This window comes from Callithrix jacchus, chromosome 22 (genome assembly GCF_049354715.1).
Source record: "Callithrix jacchus isolate 240 chromosome 22, calJac240_pri, whole genome shotgun sequence".
In the NCBI taxonomy this organism is placed as follows: Eukaryota; Metazoa; Chordata; class Mammalia; order Primates; family Cebidae; genus Callithrix; species Callithrix jacchus.
Genome location: NC_133523.1, coordinates 17,568,570 through 17,592,130, shown reverse-complemented (window position 1 = coordinate 17,592,130; position 23,561 = coordinate 17,568,570). Strand labels below are relative to the sequence as shown.

The 23,561-nt window shown below is 58.0% G+C and overlaps 2 protein-coding genes across 3 annotated transcripts; both read left to right on the top strand.

Annotated features, from left to right (window-relative positions):
* The first annotated feature begins 1,207 nt into the window (after positions 1-1,207).
* On the top strand, positions 1,208-21,931 carry CERS1 (ceramide synthase 1). 2 transcript variants are annotated; one of them, XM_035285785.3, is made up of 7 exons: positions 1,208-1,538; positions 3,945-4,104; positions 11,236-11,416; positions 13,719-13,880; positions 14,270-14,417; positions 14,647-14,756; positions 21,295-21,931. In XM_035285785.3, the coding sequence occupies exons 1-7, from the start codon at positions 1,290-1,292 to the stop codon at positions 21,335-21,337; spliced, it is 1,053 nt and encodes a 350-aa protein (XP_035141676.1). In that variant the 5' UTR covers positions 1,208-1,289; the 3' UTR covers positions 21,338-21,931. The 2 variants fall into 2 exon arrangements, with proteins under 2 accessions (XP_035141676.1, XP_054105871.1); XM_054249896.2 differs by lacking the exon at positions 21,295-21,931 and adding an exon at positions 15,352-15,536.
* GDF1 (growth differentiation factor 1) lies at positions 21,399-23,422 on the top strand. Its single transcript, XM_054249897.2, has 2 exons — positions 21,399-21,931; positions 22,584-23,422. Exons 1-2 carry the CDS (start codon positions 21,604-21,606, stop codon positions 23,372-23,374), a joined length of 1,119 nt encoding a protein of 372 aa, XP_054105872.2. The 5' UTR covers positions 21,399-21,603; the 3' UTR covers positions 23,375-23,422.
* Positions 23,423-23,561: the final 139 nt, after the last annotated feature.

Below are 23,561 nucleotides of genomic sequence, written 5' to 3'. Positions count from 1 at the left end.
GGGAGCCATGGAGGGCTGCCAGCAGAGGAGGAACAAGCCCAACAGTGTCACAGCCTCCTCCTGGCCTCTGTGGGAGGCTAGGATACCAGACAGAACCCCCAGAAGGTTGGGTGGGGGCAAGGATGTGCAGGTGCAGAGAAGTGGCCGGATGCAGGCACACCTGAAGTTGGGGTCACCTGGCTGTGTTGTAGGAGCTGGGATTGAGTCAAGGGGAAGGTATATTCACCTGTGCCCCGCAGGTCAGGTGCGGGTGTGTGGGAGCCAGCTCGGCGCTACAGGGCTCATCTCTGCATCCTGCACCTTTCGGGCCAGGTGTGGGGATGTCCTGGGGGCTGGGAGAAGGGGGGGCAGCAGTGCCAAGGGAGGTGGCGGTCCCAACAGGGGTGACCAGTGTCTCCCTTGATGGCCCTCAGGGGGAGGTTAACACATGAGGAAGCCTGCTGGGTTCCCCAGGGTCACAGAGCAGCAAGTGACCCTCAGAGAACCCCCTAATCTCAGTAGCCCTCATCACACCTTTGAGTCCCAATAGCCCACTGTGCAGACCTGGAGAAGAAGAGGCCTGGGAAGTGTCCAGGCTGGAACCTCACTGCAAGGCCCCTGGTGTGGGACAGAGGGCTGCGTCTGTCTCCACGAGGTGCTCTTCCCAATGCCCTGGTGCGGGGCATGTCCTTTTGAAGAATGAGACTGTTTCATTGAGCCCACGCCTGAATGCGGGAAGGCCACGGGATGGTCCTGAGACTGTGCCAAGGCGTGCCAGGCCTCGGGTCCTTGAGGAGGAGCGAGGGCTCCGGGAACGGTGAGGTCCCAGCCTGCCGGAGCGATGAAGTGGGACTGGTGTTCTGGAGGGCTGGGAGGAGCGAGGGTGGCTGGCCGAGGGGACTGCCTGCTAGTGTCCCCTGTGCCCCTCGTCACGGGCACTGCGCGATGGGATGAGGGAGCCGGGGGCGAGCGGGGCGGGCATGGGGGCGCGACACGGCCGGGCGCGGGGCTCTCGGGGTCCAGGTCCAGTGGGCGCCCAGCTGGCTCCGGTCCCCTTCCCCCGCGCCTTGGTTTCTCTGCTGGGAAACAAGCAGGGGCGCGGGCCCGCCTCAGGGGCACCGCGCGTCCCCCCTGGCCGCCCCCCGGCCGCGCCCCCGGAGGGGTGGAGCTTGCGCCAGTCCCGCCCCTCCGCCCTAGGCTCTCCAGCCCGCGCGCCCCCGGCCCAGCTGCGGCGCGTGACGCGGGGCGCGCGGCTCCGGCGGCTACCGCGGGCGGGCGCAGGCGACGGGGACGGCGGGCTAGCGGGCGGCATGGCGGCGGCAGGGCTGGCGGCAGGGCCGACTGGGCCCGAGCCCATGCCAAGCTACGCGCAGCTAGTGCGGCGCGGCTGGGGCAGCGCGTTGGCGGCGGCTCGGGGCTGCACGGACTGCGGCTGGGGGCTGGCGCGCCGCGGCCTGGCCGAGAACGCGCACCTGGCGCCGCCCGAGCTGCTGCTGCTGGCCCTCGGCGCGCTGGGCTGGACCGCTCTGCGCTCCGCGGCCACCGCGCGCCTCTTTCGGGTCAGTGTGGCGGGGGGCCGGGACGAGGGGACCCGGGACTGGGGGAAGCCGGGACCGGGGATCTCGGGCCGCCGCGCGTCCCTTTCTCCCAGCGCTGGCTGCTGCGGATGAGGGGGTCGCCGGAACGTGGGTGGGGGCCTCGGGCTGGAGGGGCCCGGGATGTTGGAACCCCGGGACGGGGTCTCTCGGGCCGCCGCGTGCCCCTTTGAGTCAGTGCGGCATGGGGGACCTGGGTTGATGCGGGGGTGTGGCGGGCTGGGGTGAGTCTGGGACAAGGGGGCCCGAGACGGTGGGGTGTTTGAGACATGGGGGACCAAGGCACGAGCCTTTCCGGTCAGTTTGGGACCAGGGGGCCCGCGCGGTAGATGGCTTGGGCCACCGTGCGCTCTTTCCGGCAGTGCCGAGCCAGGGCACTGAGAAGCCCAGGACCGGGACAGGGAGGACACGGCGCACCACGGCCGCCTGCGCCTTTCGCCTCCCGGCCATGTAGGCTTGGCTCTGGCCCGGAGCGGGGTCCGCTGCCCGTTTTCTGCGGGGTCCCTGCTCGGCTTGCCCGCTGCAATCGGGAAGAGGCAGGAGCTGCTTGGTCGCTGCCTTGTGCCTGTCTGGGGTCAGCGCCACCCTCCGACCAGGGATGGCAAAGGCCTGGGCGCTCCGGCCACGCCAGTGGTCGCTCCCTTGACAGTGACAAGGCCCGGGGTTTCAGGGTTGCACTGTGCTGCCTCCAAGAGGCGACAGCAGAATTCCCCAGTTTCTGCTGAGACCATCGCCCTGCGGAAGACTGACCACGGTGGTGACATTGGCGCCTGACCCCACTCCCTTCCCTGGGGAGGGGTCGCTGTGGCAGGAGCTGGTGGCAAAGTGTTTGGGCCTTTAGCTTGGCTTGGACACCCCCATGGACCAGCTGGTGTCACCCAGCCCGTCTGACTGGAGGGTGCAGGGACAGTGTGCCCTGGGCCAACAAAGGGGCCTTTCTCTGCTGGCCGGGAAGAGGCTGGCCCTTGTTAGATTGAGGATGGGCCGTTATCAGACTGCCACTCCCCCCACTCCCGTCCCCATATCACCCATATGGGGGAGAGACCCCAGCCACCCCCCTACTGCGGGAGGGAAGACAGGCTGTCCAGGGCCCCTCCCTGGGTCCACAGTGCTCTTTATCCTGCTTGTTGCCCCTGCCTTCTTCCCAATTTCTAGCTGGGAAGCCCGAGGCCCAGGAGGGCAAGGCCCCCACCCCCGACCCTGGGGGCAGGAGGATGTGGCCACTCTAGGACTAGCCTCTTGGCAGAGCCAGGGGGCCGTCCCCAGCCTGGGTGGGGTGCTCGCCCAAATTCCAGGCTCGCCCTTCTCCAGAAATGGGTGGAGGGGCTGCTGGGTGCTCCAAAGCTCATCTTTTTGGCAGCAGCCTGGTTGCCAGGGGTTACCGGAGCGGGCTCCAGCTGTCTCCATGACAACTACTGGGTGCTCTGGGCTCCGTCCCCCTCAGCTTCGGGGGAAGGGGGCGGAGCTTGTCCGGGCTGCTCCAGCCCAGCTCCTAGAGAATTTGAGCGTGCCCCACTGCACTCCCCAACCCCAGCCTTGGAGCCGGCAGCTTCCTCTGCACTCCTGATGCTCCCTAGGGTCTCAGCTCGCCTGTGACACCCTTTCCGCGGCCTGTCCCCTCTTCCTTCCTCCAGCCCCTACTCTCCTTTCATTGCCCCCAGGTTCCCATGTCCCCGCCATACCTTCCCCCCAGTCTCCCTCAGCCCTCTATTCTCTGGTCTCCCCAAACTCCCCGGCTGAGACGGCGGCTTCCTCTCAAGTTCTTCTCTCTTCTGCATCGTTCCCATGGGGCTCCCTGTGTTCCCCAAGATGCTGGGTGCTCTGGGCTCCGGCCCCCGCAGCCTCTGTGAAGGGGCGGGGCGTCTCCAGAGACGGGCAGCTCAAACCCCGCCCCCAGGGAGCTTGAGCACCCCCCTACGTACTCCCCAACCCCAGCCTTGGAGCCCGCAGCTTCCTCTGCACTTTGGTTCGTGGAACCCCTCCTTGTTCCCTTCATGAGTCACCCCCAGCAGCCCAACTCCCCTAGGCTGACCCATCCATCTCTCTCCTTCGCTATAAGCCCCAGTGTCGCCCTCCCGGCCCCAGAGCCCTCCTGTTCCCCTCCTCTCCCCTCGGGGTTTCCCCCCGACTCCCCTTCCAGCGCCACTGCGGCGGACAGCTGGACACTAAGTTTAGCCTTGGCAGGTGCCCATGGGTTCTGTTTACACTCCAGGTGATTTCGGGCAAGGGGGATGGGCCTTCCCAGTGCTGCCCCGCCTGGAGAGTCCCTGGGCCACTCCAGGGACTCTCCAGGCCAGAGTTTCCCTACCCTGGAGAAGCAGTCTCTGGTCTCCAGCACCAGCGGTTGCCTGCCTGCCTTCTCCCTCATAGCCCCTAGCGAAGCGGTGCCGCCTCCAGCCCAGAGATGCCGCCAAGATGCCCGAGAGTGCTTGGAAGTTTCTCTTCTACCTGGGCAGCTGGAGCTACAGTGCCTACCTGCTTTTTGGCACCGACTACCCCTTCTTCCATGACCCACCATCTGTATTCTACGGTAGGGGCCCTGAGGGGATGGTGGGGAGGGCTCTGCTTAAAACACAAAGAAGCTAGGCAGTGACGGTGCTTGTGGTCCCAGCTACTTGGGAGGCACAGGTGGGAGGATCGCTGGAGCCCAGGAGCTGGAGGCCGCAGGGAGCCGTTGCACTCCAGCCTGGGCGACAGAGTGAGACCCTGTCTCTTATCAGAAAAGAGAAAGATAGAACGGTGTAAGGGGACACTTATCAGAATCAGAGCTCCTATAGGTGTCTCAGAAGTTAAGCCTGACAAGGGTGATCCATGGGGACAGGAAAGGGGGTTATCTGGCCCTGTCAGAGCTCAGGGAAGACATCCTGGAGGAGGGACCCCTGTGTGGGCCCAGGCAGGCCTTCCGGGTGGGGGGTAACAGCATGTGCAGAGGCCCAGAGGCACTCACATTGCATGGGGACAGGAGGAGGGTGGCTGCAGAGAGCTGAGGAGAGCAGTTGGAGTTCCATCCTGAATGTGATGTTTTTAAGCACCGCCTGGAGAGGATTGGGTTTTGTGCATGATAAAATGCTTCCTCTGGCTGCCTGTGGAGGTGGGAGGTTCCCCGTGGCTTGTACCATCTTGGTGAGGAGATAAAGATGATGAGGCCGGGCGCGGTGGCTCACACTTGTAATCCCAGCACTTTGGGAGGCTGAGGCAGGTGGATCACCTGAGGTCAGGAGTTCAAGACCAGCATGGCCAACATGGTGAAACCTCATCTCTATTAAAAATACAAAAATTAGGCATGGTGGCACATGCTTGTAATCCCAGCTGTTGGGGAGGTTGAGGCAGGAGAATCGCTTGAACCCGGGAGGCGGAGGTTGCAGTGAGCCGAGATCGTGCCACTGCACTCCAGCCTGGGTGACAGCGAGACTCCATCTCTGGGAAAAAAAATGGTGAGAAGTGGGCCAGGCAGTGGCTCACTGGCTCACACCTGTAACCCTAACACTTTGGGAGGCAAAGGTGGAAGGATCCCTTGAGCCCGGAAGTTTAAGAGCAGCCGCGGCAACATGGTGAAACCCCATTTCTACAAAAAATTAGCCTGATGTGGTGGTGCACATCTGTAATCTCAGCTACTTGGGAGGCTGAGGTGGGAGAATCGCATGATGAACCTGGGAGGCAGAGGTTGCAGCGAGCTGGGGTCGAGCCACTACACTCCAGCCTGGGCAACAGCGAGACCTTGTCTGAAAAAAAAAAAAAAAAAAAAAAGATTGGATGTGGCTTGAGCTCTGGGTGGCTGTGCAGGAAGGTGACTGCAGTGTGCTCTGTGTGACCTGCCCTGGCAGAGAATGCAGGGCAGGGTCAGCATTGCCACTGGGCAGGTTGATGTAGGAGACCACATATGCACTGGGGCAGTAGGGGCTGCAGCTTCTCTGCCCTTTGAGGACCACCAGGATACACATGATAGGTGTTTCCTGCCATGTGATGCCAACAGCCTAGAGGGCTCCTGGTGCCACCCATGAGGCCACTTTTCTCATGCCATGCACCTTGAATCCCTAGAGGGGAGGTGTTAGCAGTCACTCAGTTTCCTTGTAGACGCATGACCCCTGACCGACTGCTCTGAACTTGTCGTTGAGTCAGAGGTTCACTCTTGTCCCCAGGATGGAGTGCGCTGGCATGATCTCAGCTCACCGCAATCTCCACATCCCAGGTTCAAGCAGTTGTCTTGCCTCAGCCTCCTGAGTAGCTGGGATTACAGGCATGCCCCACCACGCCTGGCTAGTTTTGTATTTTTAGTAGAGACAGGGTTTCTCCATGTTGGTTAGGCTGGTCTCAAACTCACAACCTCAGGTGATCCGCTCACCTCAGCCTCCCAAAGTGCTGGGATTGCAGGTGTGAGCCACTGCGCCCGGCGCCTCTTAACATTTTGGGCATGTTGCCTCTAGTTTCTTTTTATTTTATTTTTTGAGAAGGAATCTTGCTGTCCCCCAGGCTAGAGTGCAGTGGCACCATCTCAGTTCACTGCAACATCCGCCTCCCCAATTCTCCTGCCTCAGCCGCCTGAGTAGCTCTGGGACTACAGGCACGCGCCACCACACCCGGCTAACTTTTGTAGTTTTAGTAGAGTTGGGCTTTCACCATCTTGGCCAGGCCAGTTCGCACTCCTGACCTCGTGATCTACCTACCTTGCCTCCCAAAGTGCTGAGATTACAGGTGTGACCACCCCACCGAGCCTAGTTTCTTTTTTTCTTTGGTGACTGGGTCTTACTCTATTGCTCAGGCTGGAGTGCATTGGGGCGCTTGTGGCTCACTGCAGCCTCAACTTCTGGGCTCAAGTGATCCTCCCACCTCAGCCTTCCAAGTAGCTGGGACCACAGGTGTGCCCCACTGTGCCCAGCTAGTTTTTGTGTGTTTTTTGGTAGAAATGGAGTCTCACTCTGTGGCCAGGCTAGTCTTGAACTCTGGCTCCCGGGTGGGAGCAGTCCTCCCCCCTCGGCTTCCCAGAGTGGTGGGATTGCAGGTGTGAGCCACTTCGCTCAGCTTTAGTTGCTTTCTGTAAATGATACTGACAAGTTAGCTGATTATTTCCATGTGCATTTACTGAGCCCCTATTGTATGCCACAGCTGAGACACAGTTAGGAACCGGTCAGAGAAAGCCCTGTACCCTCCTCAAGCTGGCCTTGTGGCAGGGGCACCAGTGAGGTACATAGTCTATCAACAGCAGTAAGTGCCAATGAGAACACCTGTGTGGAGAGAAGAGGCGGTGTGTGGTGTTGGGGAGGTGGGGAGGGGCAGTGTTCAGCCCCACTGAAAGGGAGTGAGGGCCTGGAGAAGCCCGGGGCAGGCAGGAGAGGCAGGGACTGCTGTACAGGTGAGTGGGGACCATGCCTTCCAGGCCTCGGAGGCCAGGGTCAGGATTTGTCATTTACCTGTGGGCTGGGGCAGAGGAAGGACGTCACCCTAGGTTGGGCACCTGCCCCAGGGTCCAGGAGGGGGTTGACGGCAAGAGCTGGAGCCCTGAGCTGAGGGGAGGGGATAGCAGCAAAGTGGCTGATTTGAGAAACGTTGAGAAGGCAGAGCTGATAGTATTCACTGCCACCTAGAGGTGATGTGAAAGAGAAGAAGAGGGTGGGGACAATGCCTGGGTCTTGTCAGACGGGGGCTGGTCGGGGAGACCAAGATTTTGGATTCAGGGCCGGGCGAAGTGGCTCAATTCTGGAATCCCAGTGCTTTCGGGGGCCGAGGTGGGAGGATCACTTGAGCCCAGGTGTTCAAGACCAGCCTGGAGAATATTGTGAGACACTATCTCTACAAAAAATAAATAAATTAGCTGGATAAGATGGCGCCAGCCTGTGGTCCCAGCTTCTTGGGAGACTGAGGCAGGAGGATTACTTGAGGCCGGGAAGTCGAGGCTGCAATGAGCCAAGATTACACCGATACACTCCACCCTGGGCGACAGAGTGATCCCCTTTCTCAACAACAAAAAAAGGAGGGAGAGGAGAGTTGAGACTCCTGAACTGAGCCAGGACATCCCCCATCCTGTGGGAGGTAAAGCTGCAGGAGGGGTGGGGGCCCCCTTTTGAAAGGTGGGCAGCAGATCCAGTGAGGTGGCCCTGGGCAAAAGCTCCAGCTCGGATGTTTCTGGAGAGTCAAGATGGAGAGGATCAGGGCATTTTGGAGTTTCACCCAATTTTCACTGTAATTCTGGAAGGTGGTTGGGCGTGGTGGCTCACACCTGTAATCTTAGCACTTTGGGAGGCTGAGGCAGGCAGATCACTTGAGGCTAGGAGTTTGAGACCAGTCTGGCCTGGCCAACATGGGCAAACCCCATCTCTACTAAAAATATAAAAATGAGCCGGCCTGTACTCCCAGCTACTCGAGAGGCTGAGGCAAGATAATTGCTTGAATCCAGGAGGCGGAGATTGCAGTGAGCCGAGATCCCACCACTGCACTCCAGCCTAAGTGACAGAGCAAGGGTCTCACTGTCGCCCAGGATGGAGCGCAGTGGTGCAATCTCCACTCATTGCAGCCTTTGCCTCCTGGGTTCAAGTGATTCTCTTGCCTCAGCCCCCTGAGTAGCTGGGATTACAGGCGTCAGCCACCTCGCCAGGCCTGCATTTTTTATTGAGATAAAAATTATGTAACGTGAAATTAGGCAATTTAGCCAGTCACAAAAAGACAAATACTGTGTCACTCTACTTACATGAGATTCCCAGGGTCATCCCACTTAGAGAGAAAGTGGGATGGGGGGGTGTGCCAAGGGCTGGGGGAGGGGAATGTGAGACTGTTTACCGGGGACAGTTTCAGCTGCGGAGGAGAGCGTTCTGGAGGTGGCCGCTGATGTTTGCTGATGCACGACAATGTGTACTTAACAAATGGCTTTGATGGTAGATTTTTGCCACATCTCACCCCAATTTTAAAAAATTAACCGTTTTATTTATGTATTTATTTATTTTACTTTGAGATGGAGTCTCTCCGTTGCCCAGGCAGGAGTACAATGGTGAGATCTCAGCTCACTGTAACCTCCACCTCCCGGGTTCAAGCGATTTTAGTGCCTCAGCCTCCGGAGTAGCTGGGACTACAGGCATGTGCCACCACGCCCAGCTAATTTTTGTGGTTTTTTTCTTTTTGAGACAGTCTTGCTCCATTGCTGGAGTGCAATGGCGCGATCTTGGCTCACTGCAACCTCCGCCTCCCAGGTTCAAGCAATTCTCCTGCCTCGGCCTCCCGTAATTTTTATATTTTTAGTAGAGATGGAGTTTGCCATGTTGGCCAGTTTCGAAATCCTGATCTCAGGTGATTCTGGAAGAGGGTGTAGATAGGGGAGGATTTTGTTGTTTGTCTTGTTTGATCTTGTTTAGAGACAAGGTCTCACTCTGGTGCTCAGGCTGGAGCACAGCGGTGCCGTGTGACCCGCCTCCGCCTCCGCCTCCGCCTCCCAGAGTTCCGGGATTACAGCAGGCCTGAGCCACCACACCCGGCCAAAAACTAACTACTTTGAAGTGAACGGTTCATCAGCTTTTATATATTTAGCTTTGTTCAACCAGCCCTCAGTCTAGCTTGGGAACATTCTCATCCCCTACAAAAGGAAACCCCATCCCCATCAGCAGACACTCCCCATTCCCCTCCCCCAGCCCTGGCACCCACCAATCTGCTTCCTGTCTGTAGATTTGCCTGTGGCCTTTTGTGTCTGGCTTCTCTGACTTAGCATCATGTTTTGGGGTTTCACCCACATTGTAACATGCATCCGTGCTTCATTCTTTTTCATGGCTGCATAGTATTCCACTGTGTGGATGTATCCTATCCTTCATTCATCTGCTGATGGACATTCGGGTCGTGTCTGCCTTTTGGTTGTGTGCTGCTGTGGACATGGGCACATGAGTATCTGTTTGAGTCCCTGTTTTCCATTTTCAGGCACACACTTAGTGGACTTGCTGGGTCATGGTGACTGTGTGTTCACGGCCATCAGGGCTGTGTGAGGACAGTGGACAAACAGGCATGGGGGCCAGGGATCACTGGGGATATGCAGGAAGGAGACAGCAGTGCCTGGACTGGGGTGAGGGTGGCGTGGTTCAAAGAGGTCGGACCCTTGATGGGGGTGCAGTCCCTGTGTAACTCAACTGCAGAAGGGGCCAGACCAAGTTGAAACTTTTCACAGGTGGTGCTTGGGGCCATCTGGGGGCAGCTGGGTTCCAGGGCATGTCACTGAGGCCGGGGGCAGGAAGCTCCAGATGGAGGCTGGGGGGCTTGTCTTGGGGGTCTGCAGAGAGGGAGTGGCCAGTGATCAGGGTGCAACCCCCAGAGAGTTCCAGGTTAGTGTAGGCAGAGCACAGCATGGCCCCCCGCCCCTTTTTTTTTTTTTTTTTTTTTTGGCTGGAGTGCAGTGGCAAGGTCTCAGCTCATGCAACCGCCTCTGCCTCCAGGACTCAAGTGATCCTCCTGCCTCAGCCTCCCGAGTAGCTGGGACTACATGCATGTGACACCTCACCTGGCTAATTTTTATATATTTTTTTTTGCAGAGAGAGGGTCTCACCATGTTGTTTGCCCAGTCTGGTCTTGAACTCCTGGACTCAAGCAACTCTCCTGCCTCAGCCTCTTAAAAAGCTTGGATTATAGGCATGAGCCACCATGCCCAGCTAGAGCATGGCCCTTGACTTTGGTGTCTGGCAGCCCCTGGGGATGTGGCTGAGGAGGGGAGAAGGGGGATGTGGTGGGGTGGGCTGGGGTGCACCTGTCACCTCAGTGTGGTGGTCAGGTGCACCAGGAGGCAGGAGGACGGCAAGGTGAGGCAGGAGCCGCTTGGTGGGAGACCCTGTGCTTGGTGGCACGGCAAGGCTCGATGGGCGGTCACCTCTGTCAGAGCCTGGGATTTGTAGGGAGGGGGCCCAGGACACCCACAAGGCAGGGGCCTGTTAAGACAAAGACGGAAAAGGGGCAGGCGCAGTTGCTCATGCCTGTAATCCCAGCACTTTGGGCGGCTGAGGTGGGAGGATCAGTTGAGCCCAGGAGGTGGAGGCTGCAGTGAACTGAGATCACAACCCTGCACATCAGCCTGACTGGAATAAAAGCCTACAGAGGAAGACCCTCTTTCTAAAAATAGATATAAATTTTTAAATGTATATAATGACAATAATGTGTCCACATTAGTTCAGCATTTGCAGCAAATGTGCCACTTAAAGCCAGGGGAATGGAAATCTGTAGGTGTGTTGGGGCAGGGGAGCTAAAGGAACTTTCTGTCCTATCTGCTCCATTGTTCTAGAATCCCAGCTGGGCGCGGTGGCTCAAGCTTGTAATCCCAGCACTTTGGGAGTCCGAGGCGGGTGGATCATGAGGTCAGGAGTTTGGGACCAGCCTGTCCAATATGATGAAACCCCGTTTCTACTAAAAAATACAAAAATTAGCCAGACGTGGTGATGCACACCTGTAACCCCAGCTACTTGGGAGGCTGAGGCAGGAGAATCTCTTGAACCCAGGAGGTGGAGGTTGCAGTGAGTTGAGATCACGCCACTGCACTCCAGCCCGGGCAACAAGAACAAGACTCCATCTCAAAAAACAAAGAATTGGGAATGAAAAGCCAGCGATCAGAGACGTATGGTTACCCTGGTTCTGGGACGACACGTATGTCTTCGAGGGTGTCTCGAGGCTCCACAGGCCCCTGACTGCGACATTTGGCTCTCCCCAGACTGGACACCAGGCATGGAGGTGCCAGGGGACATTGCAGCTGCCTACCTGCTCCAGGGAAGCTTCTACGGCCACTCCATCTACGCCACACTGTACATGGACACCTGGCGTAAGGACTCGGTGGTCATGCTGGTCCACCACGTGGTCACCCTTGTCCTCATCGTCTCCTCCTACGCCTTCCGGTAAGGACAGGATTGGGTGGCAAAGGCCGAGGCCCAGCCCGAGCCGCATGCGGAGGCTGATGCTGTTGGTGAGGGGCATAGGGGAGGCCATGGAGGGGATTACAGCAGGTCTGAGTACTCAGGGGTCCTAGGAGGGGACAGGCCAGAGGGAGGAAGGCTGAGGAGGAGATGTGGGCTTGGAGATTCCTGAGGGAGATTCCACAAGGGTGTGGTGAAACTGGCCCAGAGAGCCATACCCACCTCCCCCCAGCCACCCCCAGCTCCTCGGATTCTGCCCCTTATCAGCTGGGTTACACACAGGAGTTCCTGAGTCCCCGCCACGCCCAAGCAATGGGTGTGTGGCTGTGAACGCAATTGACGCACCCCGATGTTCTAGAGCCCACCATGCCGCCGCTGAGCCTTTCAGACGGAGTCTGTCTAAGCCTCGGCGTGCTGTGTGTATAAAAGCCACCCGGTTTCAAAGCGCTCATACACAAGCAAGAGTGAACATGTCTTATCCACCCTTTTATCTCTCTCTCTTTTTTTTTCTCTTTTTTCTTTTTCGAGACAGGGTCTCACTGTGTCACCCAGGCTGGAGTGCAGCGGCGTGACCATAGCTCACTGCAGCCTGGACCTCCTGCGCTCAAGCAGTCCTCCCACCTCAGCCCCCGGAAGTGCGGGGATTACAGGCATGCGCCACCACACCTGGCCTTGTTACCTCAATTCCATAGTGAAATGACAATATTTTGGATATATTTAATTAATTAGAATGCATTATTTTATTTATTTTTTGAGACAGAGTTTCGCTCTTGTTGCCCAGGCTGGAGTACAATGGTGTGATCTCAGCTCACCACAACCTCCGCCTCCCACATTCAATCCATTCTCCTGCCTCAGCCTCCCAAGTAGCTGGGATTACAAGCATGCGCCACCACGCCTGGCCAAATTTTTGTATTTTTAGTAGAGATGGGATTTCTCCAGGCTGGCCTCAAACTCCCGACCTCAGGTGATCCGCCTGCCTCGGCCTCCCAAAGTGCTGGGATGACAGGCGTGAGCCACTTTGCCTGGCTAGAGTGCATATATTAAAATTAATCTTACCTGTTCTTTTCCCTTTCTTGTTATTGTTAAGTGTGGCTGATAGAAACTTTAAAATGAAATACATTGCTCACATAGTATTCCCAGGACTAGCCGCGCTAGCTGTGGTAAGAGAGTAAGCAGACACAACTCGCAATTATAGAGCAGCAAAGAGGTGGCCCTTTCAACTTGAATTAACCTGAAATAAAACTCCAGGAGCAGTGGCCCCCAGCTACTCAGGAGGCTGAGGCAGGAGGATCATTTGAGCCCAGGAATTTGAGTTCAACCCGGGCAACATAGGGAGACCCTGTCTCAAATGAATACATTTTTAAAATTATTTTATTTATTTACTTATTTATTTTTTCAGGCAGGGTCTTGCTCTGTTGTTCAGGCTACAGTACAGTGGCACGATATTGGCTCACTGCAACCTCCATTTCCCGGGTTCAAGCGATCCTCCTGACTCAGCCTCCCAAGTAGCTGGGATTACAGGTGCACACCACTACATCTGGCTAATTATTGTATTTTTAGTAGAGACGGGGTTTCATCATGTTGGCCAGGCTGTTCTCAAACTCCTGACCTCAAGTGAGCCACCTGCCTCAGTCTCCCAAAGTGCTGGGATTACAGGCCTGAGCCACCATGTCTGGCCAGTTTTAAAAATAATTTTTAAAAGCCTCCCATTCCGGCCAGGTGTGGTGGCTCACGCCTGTAATCCTAGCACTTTGGGAGGTTGAGGCAGGTGGATCATGAGGTCAGGAGTTCGAGACTGGCCTCCCCAACACGGTGAAACCCCGTCTCTACTAAAAATACAAAAATTAGCTGGGCATGGTAGCACGTGCCTGTAATTCCAGCTACTCAGGAGGCTGAGGCAGGAGAATCGCTTGAACCCAGGAGGCAGAGGTTGCAGTGAGCCGAGATCACACCACTGCACCCCAGCCTGGGCCAAAACAGCGAGACCCTGTCACAAAGGAAAAATAAACTTCCAGGGAGCCTCCTGGGCCACATGGGGACACTGTGGCAGGGAATACTAGGATCTGGTTGGGGGTTACAGAGCTAAGGGAGGGTAGTGAGGAAAGGGCATCGTGGGTATCCTGGGAAGGGGAGATGGGCAGGAAAGGTGAGCCAGGAAGGGTGGCTTTGAAGAGGCCCATGGGGAGCCTGAGGTGTAGCACAGGGGCTCTGTGCTGGGGGCCTTAGTGCAGGGTGGGTCCCCCAGTGTTAGCCACCCTCTCCCCTCTGCTTCTTGTTCCCCCAGGTACCACAATGTGGGCATCCTTGTGCTTTTCCTGCACGATATCAGTGACGTGCAGCTTGAGTTCACTAAGCTCAACATCTATTTCAAGTCCCGCGGCGGCTCCTACCACCGGCGGCATGCCCTGGTGGCAGACCTGGGCTGCCTCAGCTTTGGCTTCAGCTGGTGAGTGGCATGGGGTGCTGGCAGGATGGGAAGTGTGGCCTGGTGAGGTGGGTGTGGCCAGAAAAGGGACAGAACCAGGCAGGGAGGAGGTGTGGCCCAGTGAGGTGGGTGTGGCCCGACAAGGAGAGGGACTGGGCAGGAAAGGGAGTGGAGCCTTGGTGAGGTGGGTGGGGCCAGGAAGGGGAAGGACTGGGCAGGGAGTGGGGTGGGGCCTCGGTGAGGTGGGCGGGGCCCAGCAGGACAGGAATGACAATAAGAGTGGAGACACGTGAGCAGAGGTGGGCAAGGATGGGGCAAAGGGGCAGAGATGGGTCCAGATGGGACAGGACAGGGACTGGGTGGGGCACTGTCTCCCTCTGCCCATGGCCTCCCGTCTCCTCCCACCACAGGTTCTGGTTCCGCCTCTACTGGTTCCCACTCAAGGTCCTGTATGCCACGAGTCACTGCAGCCTGCGTGCGGTTCCTGACATCCCCTTCTACTTCTTTTTCAATGCACTCCTGCTGCTGCTCACCCTCATGAACCTCTACTGGTTCCTGGTGAGTCAGCCCGGGCTGTCCTCCACAGCGGTGGTCCCGCCCTGGCCCCCATCCCTGTGCCCTCCTCGTTTCCATCCCTGTCCCCTCCTCAGGCAGGCGTGGGGAGGGCACATTAGGCAGCACTCAGCCTGTGCGGAGTGGGGGGGCCTGGGACAAGAGCCCATAGCCATCAGCAGGATGGCATCGGGGGGACTTCCTTCTCACCTGTGCCTCCCCTCCCTTCTCGCAGTACATCGTGGTGTTTGCAGCCAAGGTGTTGACGGGCCAGGTTCAAGAGCTGAAAGACCTTCGGGAGTATGATGCAGCCGAGGCCCAGAGCCTGAAGCCCAGCAAAGCCGAGTGAGTGTGGAGGGGCCTGCGCCCCGCGTTCCTTCCTTTAGTGAAACCTGTCCGAGCGCTCATGGGCAGGCCCCCAAGACCCAGCAGCACATGAGGCTGATGCGGATGCTGCCCTCCAAGCCTCCTGCAGAGCAGAGACTGCAATAAAGGCGTGGACGATGCAACGTGGCCACGGAGTTAACTGCCCTGAAAGACAGGACAGTGAGGAAGGGGAGGGTGAGGCCGGGGAGGGGCAGGCAGGGTCTTAACAGTGGGGACACTGAGGGTCAGGCCTGGTGGCTGGTGTGGCCAGAGTGGGCCAGCCGAGGCCCCGTGAGTGGTGAGGACTAGCTGTTGGCCAGGCTGGACCATGAACCTCCTACCCATGTCCCCACTGGAGCTGGTGGCAGTGGAGCTAGGGGGCACCTGGGCCAGGGGTGAACGGAGGCAGAATTGGTGACAAGCAGGTCGGGGCGTGCGGTGTCTCAGGCAACTCGAGGAGTGTTTGAGCTGAGACAGGGCAAGAGGTTGTGGAAGGCCCTGGAAGGCACTGACCGGCCAGGCCCTCTGATTCGGCCAGTGGGGGCCATCAGTGACCCGGGAATGATGGTTTCAGGGCAGCAGTGGCTCAGAGCTCAGTGGTGGTGTTTGGAACAGGAGGTGTGAGATGTAGGCGTTTAACACATCCGGGGCTGTAGCCGGGTAGAGGCTCCGTCAGACACCCCCACCCTGTTTGGAAGGGAGACCCCACCAGATCCACCCTGGGTGTCGATGAAACAGAAATAAACGGATCAAAGATGACTGAAGGCTTTTGGCTCCAGCTCATGTTGACTGAGACGGGATGGGGCAGGGTCACGTGGGTTCTGGCAGACGCCATGGCAGACTCCTTTTGAGGGTGTTAGGATTGCACTGCCCTTTGAGCATGAGTCAAGAATTCTTTTTTTTTTTTTTTTTTTTTTAAGACAGGGTCTCACTCTGTCTTCCAGACTGGAGTGCAGTGGCGCAATCTCGGCTGGCTGCAACCTCTGCCTCCCAGGCCCAAGAAGTGATTTTTAGTAGAGATGGGGTTTCACCATGTTGGCCAGGTTGGTCTCGAACTTCTGACCTCAAGTGATCCACCTGCCTAGCCTCCCAAACTATTGGGATTACAGGTGTGAGCCACGGCACCTGGCCTGTTTCTTTTTTGTTTTTTAGAGCTGGGGTCCCACTCTGTCACCCAGGCTGGAGTGCACTGGCTCAATCATAGCTCACTGTAGCCTCAACCTCCTGGGCTCAAGTGATCCTCCTGCCTTAGGTTTTCAAGTAGCTGGGACCACAGCCACCCACCATCACATCCAGCTAATTTTTTTTCTAAGATGGGATTTCACCATGTTGGCCAGGCTGGTCTTGAACTCCTGACCTCAGGTGATCCACCCATCTCAGCATCCCACAGTGCTAGGATTATAGGCACGAGCCATCTCGCCCAGCCACATCCAGCTAATTTTAAATTTTTCTGTAGAGACGGGATCTATGTTATCCAGTCTGGTCTCAAACTCTTGGCCTTAAGCAACCCTCCTGCCTCAGCCTCCCAAAGTGCTGACATTAAAGACGTGAGCCACTTCACCAGGTCCTGAAAATTCAATTAGGTTTGAAACCCTTACGAAAACAAAGACTGAGAACCACTGTTAGATAACTCAGGAGGCATGAAGCAAATCAGAGAGCAATTAATTGGCTCAATCCCTTCCTCACGCCATATCACCCGATTGCTGCTGCTTTTGCTTTTTGAGTCGGAGTTTCACTCTTGTTGCCCACGCTGGAGTGCAGTGGCGTGATCTCAGTTCACCACAGCCTCTGCCTCCCAGGTTCAAGCGATTCTCCTGTCTCGGCCTCTTGAGTAGCTGGGATTACAGGTGTGTGCCACCACGCCTGGCTCATTTTGTATTTTTAGTAGGGATGGGGTTTCTCCATGTTGGTCAGGCTGGTCTTGAACTCATGACCTCAGGTGATCCACCCTCCTCAGCCTCCCAAAGTGCTGGGATTATAGGAGTGAGCCACGGCGCCTGGCCTCCATTGCTGCTGCTTGAGCAGCCTCACCTCCAGGGTCCCCTCATCTGCACCCCTACCCCAAATTCCCTGTCCTCCCCATGCTCCTCGTGGGACCCCTCATGATGTGCATAGCCAGTACCCTTCCCTCCTACACTGACGCGTGTAGCCTTCTGTGGCCATTCCTTTGTCCTTGTCATGATCCAGCCCCTCTGTCCAAAGCCCTCACTGCCCTCTCAGGGGCTGCCAGGACCGCCCATCCATTGAGGGACTCTAACCTCTCTCTTGCTCTGGTGACCTGCACCCACTACTCCGTAAATCCCATTTTCACCTCTGCTGCACCTGCTGCCACCCCTGCAGTGTCTAAAGAACTGGGCAGGGCACGGCAACTCGAGCCCGTAATCCCAGCACTGTGGGAGGCTGGGTCTGGAGGATGGCTTGAGCCCAGGAGGTTGAGGCTGCAGTGAGCCCTGATCGCACCTCCGCACTCCAGCTGAGGTAACAAAGCCAGACCCTGTTTCACAAACTAAAAATAGAAAACTGTCAAGTTCAGCCCCTATGCCTGGCCCATGCCGGAACATCTTCCCTCCTGAGGGTTCCTGGGCACCAGCTTCCCATCATCATAGTCATCTCCTGCACCAATCATCTGGCCAACATGTCCCCAAGAAGATGGGGTGTCCGGGTGAGGACGTCCACCTGCTGCTACAGTGGACAACAGTCCCTCTCCCTCTGAGGCTAGGGACGTCCGCCCAACTTGCCTATTCAAGGACATTTCAAGCCAGGAGAGAACTCTTCTCTCTTCTCCACTGGCCTCATCAGCCTCTTTCCCTCCCTTGTTGCAGAATTCCTCCTCGATCCTCCTGGGTCCTCCTCAAACCCAGCAGTGCCCAATCTTCCTCCCCCCATCCCCAAGACCACTCCTGTCCTTCCCCGCTGTGGCTCTCTTGGTGCTAACCCCTGAGGGTCCCCTCCCCTTCTTTTTTTTTTTTTTTTTGAGACAGAGTCTCACTCTGTTGCCCAGGCTGGAGTGCAGTGGTGCAATCTCTGCTCACTGCAACCTCCGCCTCCCAGGTTTGAGCGATTCTCCTGCCTCAGCCTTCCGAGTAGCTGGGATTACAGGTGTGTGCCACCACGCCTAGCTAATTGTTATATTTATTTATTTGTCTTTTAATGAATGATTGGGTCTCATGTTGCCCAGGCTGGCCTTGAACTCGTAGCCTCGCCTCTTCAAGCGCCAGGACAACTGGCCTGAGCTACCGCAGCTCCCTCATTTTAGTAGAGATGAGGTTTCACAATGTTGGCCAGGCTGGTCTTGAACATCTGACCTCAGGTGATCCGCCCATCTCAGCCTCCCAAAGTCCTAGAATTACAGGCATGAGCCACCATGCCCGGCCCTGGATAATTTTTAATTTTTTTGTAGAGATGGAGTCTCACTGTGTTGCTCAGGCTGATCTCTCTCTCTTTTGACCCCAGGCTGATCTCGAACGCCTAGGGTCAAGTGATCTGCCCGCCTCAGCCTCCCAAAGTGCTGTCATTACATGTATGAGCCACTGCGCCCAGTCCCTGATGCCCTTTCTTTGCCCTGCACTCCTGCTCTGTCTCTCCAGCCTCCCGGCTGACCTCCTCCTCTACCAGGGCCCTTTCTCTGCCCACATTTATTTGTTTGTTTTTGAGATGAAGTCTTGCTCTGTTGCCCAGGTTGGAGTGCAGTGGTGCAATCTCGGCTCACCACAACCTCTGCCTCCTGTGTTCAAGCGATTCTCCTGCCTCAGCCTCTTGAGTAGCTGGAATTACAAGAGCACACCATCATGCCTGCCTAATTTTTTTTGTTTTTAAGATGGGGTTTCACCATATTGGTCAGGATGGTCTCAAACTCCTCACCTCAGGTGATCTGCCCACCTCAGCCTCCTAAAAAGTGCTGGGATTATAGGCGTGAGCCACTGCACCCAGCCTCTCTGCCCACACTTAATCCACACCAACTTGCACGTTTCTCTCCCAGCTCATGAAGTTCCCCTGAGGGCCTTTCTCCATCTTCTGCGTTTGACATTTTGAGCATCTTCTAAAATATCCCAAATCAAGGCCAGGCGAGGTGGCTCACACCTGTAATTTCAGCACTATGGGAGGCCAAGGCGGGCAGATCATGAGGTCATGAGTTTGAGACCATCCTGGACAACATGGTGAAAACCCGTCTCTACTAAAAAGACAAAACTTAGCCAGGCGTGGTGGTGCATGCCTGTAATCCCAGCTACTCGGGAGGCTGAGGCAGGAGAATTGCTTGAACCTGGGAGGCAGAGGTTGTGGTGAGCTGAGATTGTGCCACTGCACTCCAGCCTGGGCGACAGAATAAGACTCTCTCTCAAAAAAAAATCCCAAAGCAGCCCCAGTTTCACCCCAGACTCCCTCTCTGGAACACTAGTCAATGTGGACAGCAGTTCCTGGCAAAACCCTTGCAAGACCCCAGGGGCCCCCCCCACCCCCCCCGTCTCCCTCTCCTCCTCATCTATGAAGAAACATCTAGAAAGTGCCTGCATCATCATTCTCTCTCTGCACCCTTGCTCTGACTCTTTTCACCACAGTGGTGGATAGAAGCCGAAAGGTGTCAATCAGAATAAGGCCATGTTGGCCGCGTGGTGGCTCATGCCCATAATGCCAGCACTTTGAGAAGCTGAGGCAGGCTGATCACCTGAGGTCAGGAGTTCGAGACCAGCCTGGCCAACATGTGAAATCCTGTCTCTACTAAAAATACAAAAATTAGCCGGGTGTGGTGGCACGTGCCTGTGATCCCAGCTACTTGCCCCATCCGGGTGGCTAGCAACCCAGGAGGCGGAAGTTGCAGTGAGCCGAGATTGCGCTACTGCACTCCAGCCTGGGTGACAAAGCGTGACAAAGCGAGACTCCGTCTGAAAAAGAAAACAGAGAAATGCTTCTTCCCCAAGGTGGGTATACCCCCACCCACACCCCAAAAGGCAAATGCTGACAGCTGCCTTTGAGTGGGTAGGGAACACTTTGAAGCTTGTGTAGAACAAACAAACAAGAATCAGCAGGAAAGCTCTGATAAAAAGCCCCGCCCATCACCAAAGATGCTAAACTTTACCATTAGGGAAATCTACACTCTCGGTGGGAACTGAGTGGAGAAATTAGCCTAAGACCTCGAAACCTTTAGCAAATACTAAAGACCATCCTGGAGGGCAGGAATAGGGACACATGGGGGCCATCTGGAAAACACAGTGAGGGTGTGTCTTCGTCTCCTGTAAGCCCCAGGGCATCCCCCCACCCGTTGTACCAAAGGTGTCAGTGCAGAAATGGAATCCCTGAAGTCACCTCAGAGCCAAAAGGGGAGATTGTGTCACTGAGGTTTGTTTATGGGAAGAATCAAGAAACCACAAGGGTGGATGAAGACCCACCACTCACAGTCCCAAGGACTGCAGGCAGTCAGAAGACAAGTGACAGATGGGAGGTCCAAGCAGGGCTTATCTCCTCTCAGATAAGGACCATCAGATGGGGACAGCTAGCTGGCTATGAAATGCATGCAGAGAAGCTGGGCTTCCACCTAAGGGGAGAGCAAATTAAAGTGACAAAAGCCCTCTGGGAGGCAGCGGCGGGCTGACTGCTTGAGTCCTGGTGTTTGAGACCAGCCTGGGCTACATATCGACCTTGTTTCAAACAATAAAGTTAGTTGGGGTCAGACGTGGTAGCTCACAGCTGTAATTCCAGCACTTTGGGAGGTCGAGGCAGGGGGATCACCTGAGTCAGGAGTTCAAGACCAGCGTGGCTGATATGGCGAAACCCTGTCTCTACTAAAAAATACAAAAGTTAGCTGGGCGTGGTGGCAGCCGCCTGTAATTCCAGCTACTTGGCAGTCTGAGGCAGGAGAATCGCTTGAATCTAGCAGGCAGCGGTTGCAGTGAGTTGAGATAGTGCCACCGCACTCCAGCCTGGGCAACAGCGAGACTCAAACCAAAAAGCTGGGCATGGTGGCATGCCCCTGTAATCCCAGCTACTCTGGAGGCTGAGGTGGGAGGATCCATTGAGCCTTGGAGGTCAAAGATACAGCTAGCTATGACCATGCCACTGCTGTAGCCTGGACCACAGTGTGAGACCCAGTCTCAAAAAAAACCATGGAAGGGAAGTAGGGAGGACATCAGATGCCAGCCAGGGCCACTGGAGCCGAGGACTAGCCTTTGTGGGGCGGGGTAGGATAGCAGAGGAGAGAAGGGTTGTGTGGCAGAGGGGGTGAAGTTGTCAGGTCCAGGCTGGTGGGTGGCTTTTGCCCTCCAGCAGCCTGGAGAGGCAGGGAGGAGGGGAAGAGTTAGGTTTAATTAGGGAGGAGGAAGCAAGGAGGAAGTGCCAGGGTGCCAGGAGGATAAACGTGCCTACGGGGCAGGGTGAAGGAGAGGAGGGAACCACAAGGTGAGGCCGTGGCCTGGCTGGGTAAAAGTAGATGCGGGTGTGTGAAATGTCCAGGGAAGCAGCGGGACAGAGGGGCAGACGGCTGCGTGGGGCTCCCAGGCTAACCTGCGCTGGTTCTGGTCCCCAGGAAGCCACTGAGGAACGGCCTGGTGAAGGACAAGCGCCTCTGAACCCCTAGGCCCCGCCCCCGTGGACCCGGCCCCACCCGAAGAGCACGCCCCCGTCCTTGGCGCTTCCCCAACCCCTCCTCCAGCTCTGGTCCTCTAGGGCCCCCGCCACCTCCCTTGGGACCCCCGCCGCCTCATCCTGCCTCTGTTCCCTGGCCACGCCCCCCAGGACCCCCCTGCCCCTCTAGGGACACCGGCCCCGCCCTCAGCCCGCTGGTCCCGCGCCGCGGCAGACCCTGCACACACACTGTCCATCGCCTGGAAGGAAGATGCCACCGGCGCGGCAAGGTCCCAGCTGCCACCACCACCTCCTCCTCCTGGCCCTGCTGCTGTCCTCGCTGCCCCAGACCCGCGCCCCCGTGCCCCCAGGTCCCACTACCGCCGCCCTGCTCCAGGCTTTCGGGTTGCACGATGCACCCCAGGGCACCCCCAGGCTCCGGCCGGTTCCCCCGCTCATGTGGCGCCTGTTTCGACGCCGGGACCCCCAAGAGACCTGGTCGGGCTCGCGACGGACGTCCCCAGGGGTCACCCTGCAACCGTGCCACGTGGAGGAGCTGGGGGTCGCCGGAAACATTGTGCGCCACATCCCGGACCGAGGTGAGTGGGACTTTCGCTGGGGACACTGGTCCCGGAGACCAGACCTTCCAGGGCGGGGGTGCCCGAGAGGTTCCGAGAGTCCCCACCTGCCCCGTCCAGGCTGCTAGCAACTTGGGCCACCTCACCCTACCCCTTCCTCGTCCTCTGCATGCTGCAGACGCCAAGGGGTTCCCAAGACCAGGTCCCCACCCCATCCCCACCCCCACTGCTTGACACCATTTAATGCCTTCCTGCAGATGTCACTTCCACACCCCAGCATGGCTTCCCCAGGGGCCCAGGCGCTGGCTCTTGTCTCCCACTTCGGCCACCCTCTTCCTAGAGATGGGGTTTCACAGCGTTGGTCAGGCTAGTCTCAAACTCCTGACCTCAAGTGATCCACCCGCCTAGCCTTCCAAAGTATTGGGATTGCACGCTTGAGCCACTGCGGGTTCCCTACAGAGGCCAGCCCGCCCCCACCCCTTCACCCTGCAGGGCGCCTTTCTTGGAACTCACGCCCTGCCCCCACTCCATCAGCCCACCCCGCCGCTTCATACCCTTCCCACCGACGGTGCACCCCCAGCCCCACCGTTCACCTTCCTGCCGGTCCGCAACCGAGACCCCATAGGCAGGCCGGGGACGCAGCGTGAGCTGAATCCTGTCCCTGCCTCCCCAGGTGCGCCCACCCGGGCCCCGGAGCCTGCCTCGGCTGCGGGGCATTGCCCCGAGTGGACCGTCATCTTCGACCTGTCGGCTGTGGAACCCGCCGAGCGCTCAAGCCTGGCCCGCCTGGAGCTGCGTTTCGCGGAGGCGGCAGAGGCTCCGGAGGGCGGCTGGGAGCTGAGCGTGGCGCTGGCTGGCCAGGGCGCAGGCGCGAGCCCCGGGCCAGTGCTGCTCCGCCAGGCGATGCCCACCCTGGGGCCGCCGGTGCGCGCAGAGCTGCTGGGCACCGCCTGGGATCGCAACGCCTCATGGCCGAGCAGCCTCCGCCTGGCGCTGGCGCTGCGCCCCCGGGCCCCTGCGGCCTGCGCGCGCCTGGCCGAGGCCTCGCTGCTCCTGGTGACCCTCGACCCGCGCCTGTGCCACTCCCTTGCCCGGCCGCGGCGCGGCGCCGAACCGGTGTTGGGCGGCGGTCCCGGGGGCGCGTGTCGCGCGCGGCGGCTATACGTGAGCTTCCGCGAAGTGGGCTGGCACCGCTGGGTCATCGCGCCGCGCGGCTTCCTGGCCAACTATTGCCAGGGTCAGTGCGCGCTGCCCGCCGCGCTGTCAGGGCCCGGGGGTCCGCCTGCGCTCAACCACGCCGTACTGCGCGCGCTCATGCACGCAGCCGCCCCGGGAGCCGCAGACCTGCCCTGCTGCGTGCCCGCGCGCCTGTCGCCCATCTCCGTGCTCTTCTTTGACAACAGCGATAACGTGGTGCTGCGGCAGTATGAGGACATGGTGGTGGACGAGTGTGGGTGCCGCTAACCAGGCGCAGGCGGGAATGCAGGCCCAATAAACGCCTGTGGGCTGCTCTGCTGGTCTCCTCGGACTCCTTGCCTTGGGGGGGGGGGGGGTTTGCCCTTCACTCCTGCAGGCAGCCCTGTCCTTTGCCTCAGTCTTCCTCTGGACTCCATACCCCGCCCCCTTACCCAGGCAGGGCCCCAGCACCCTC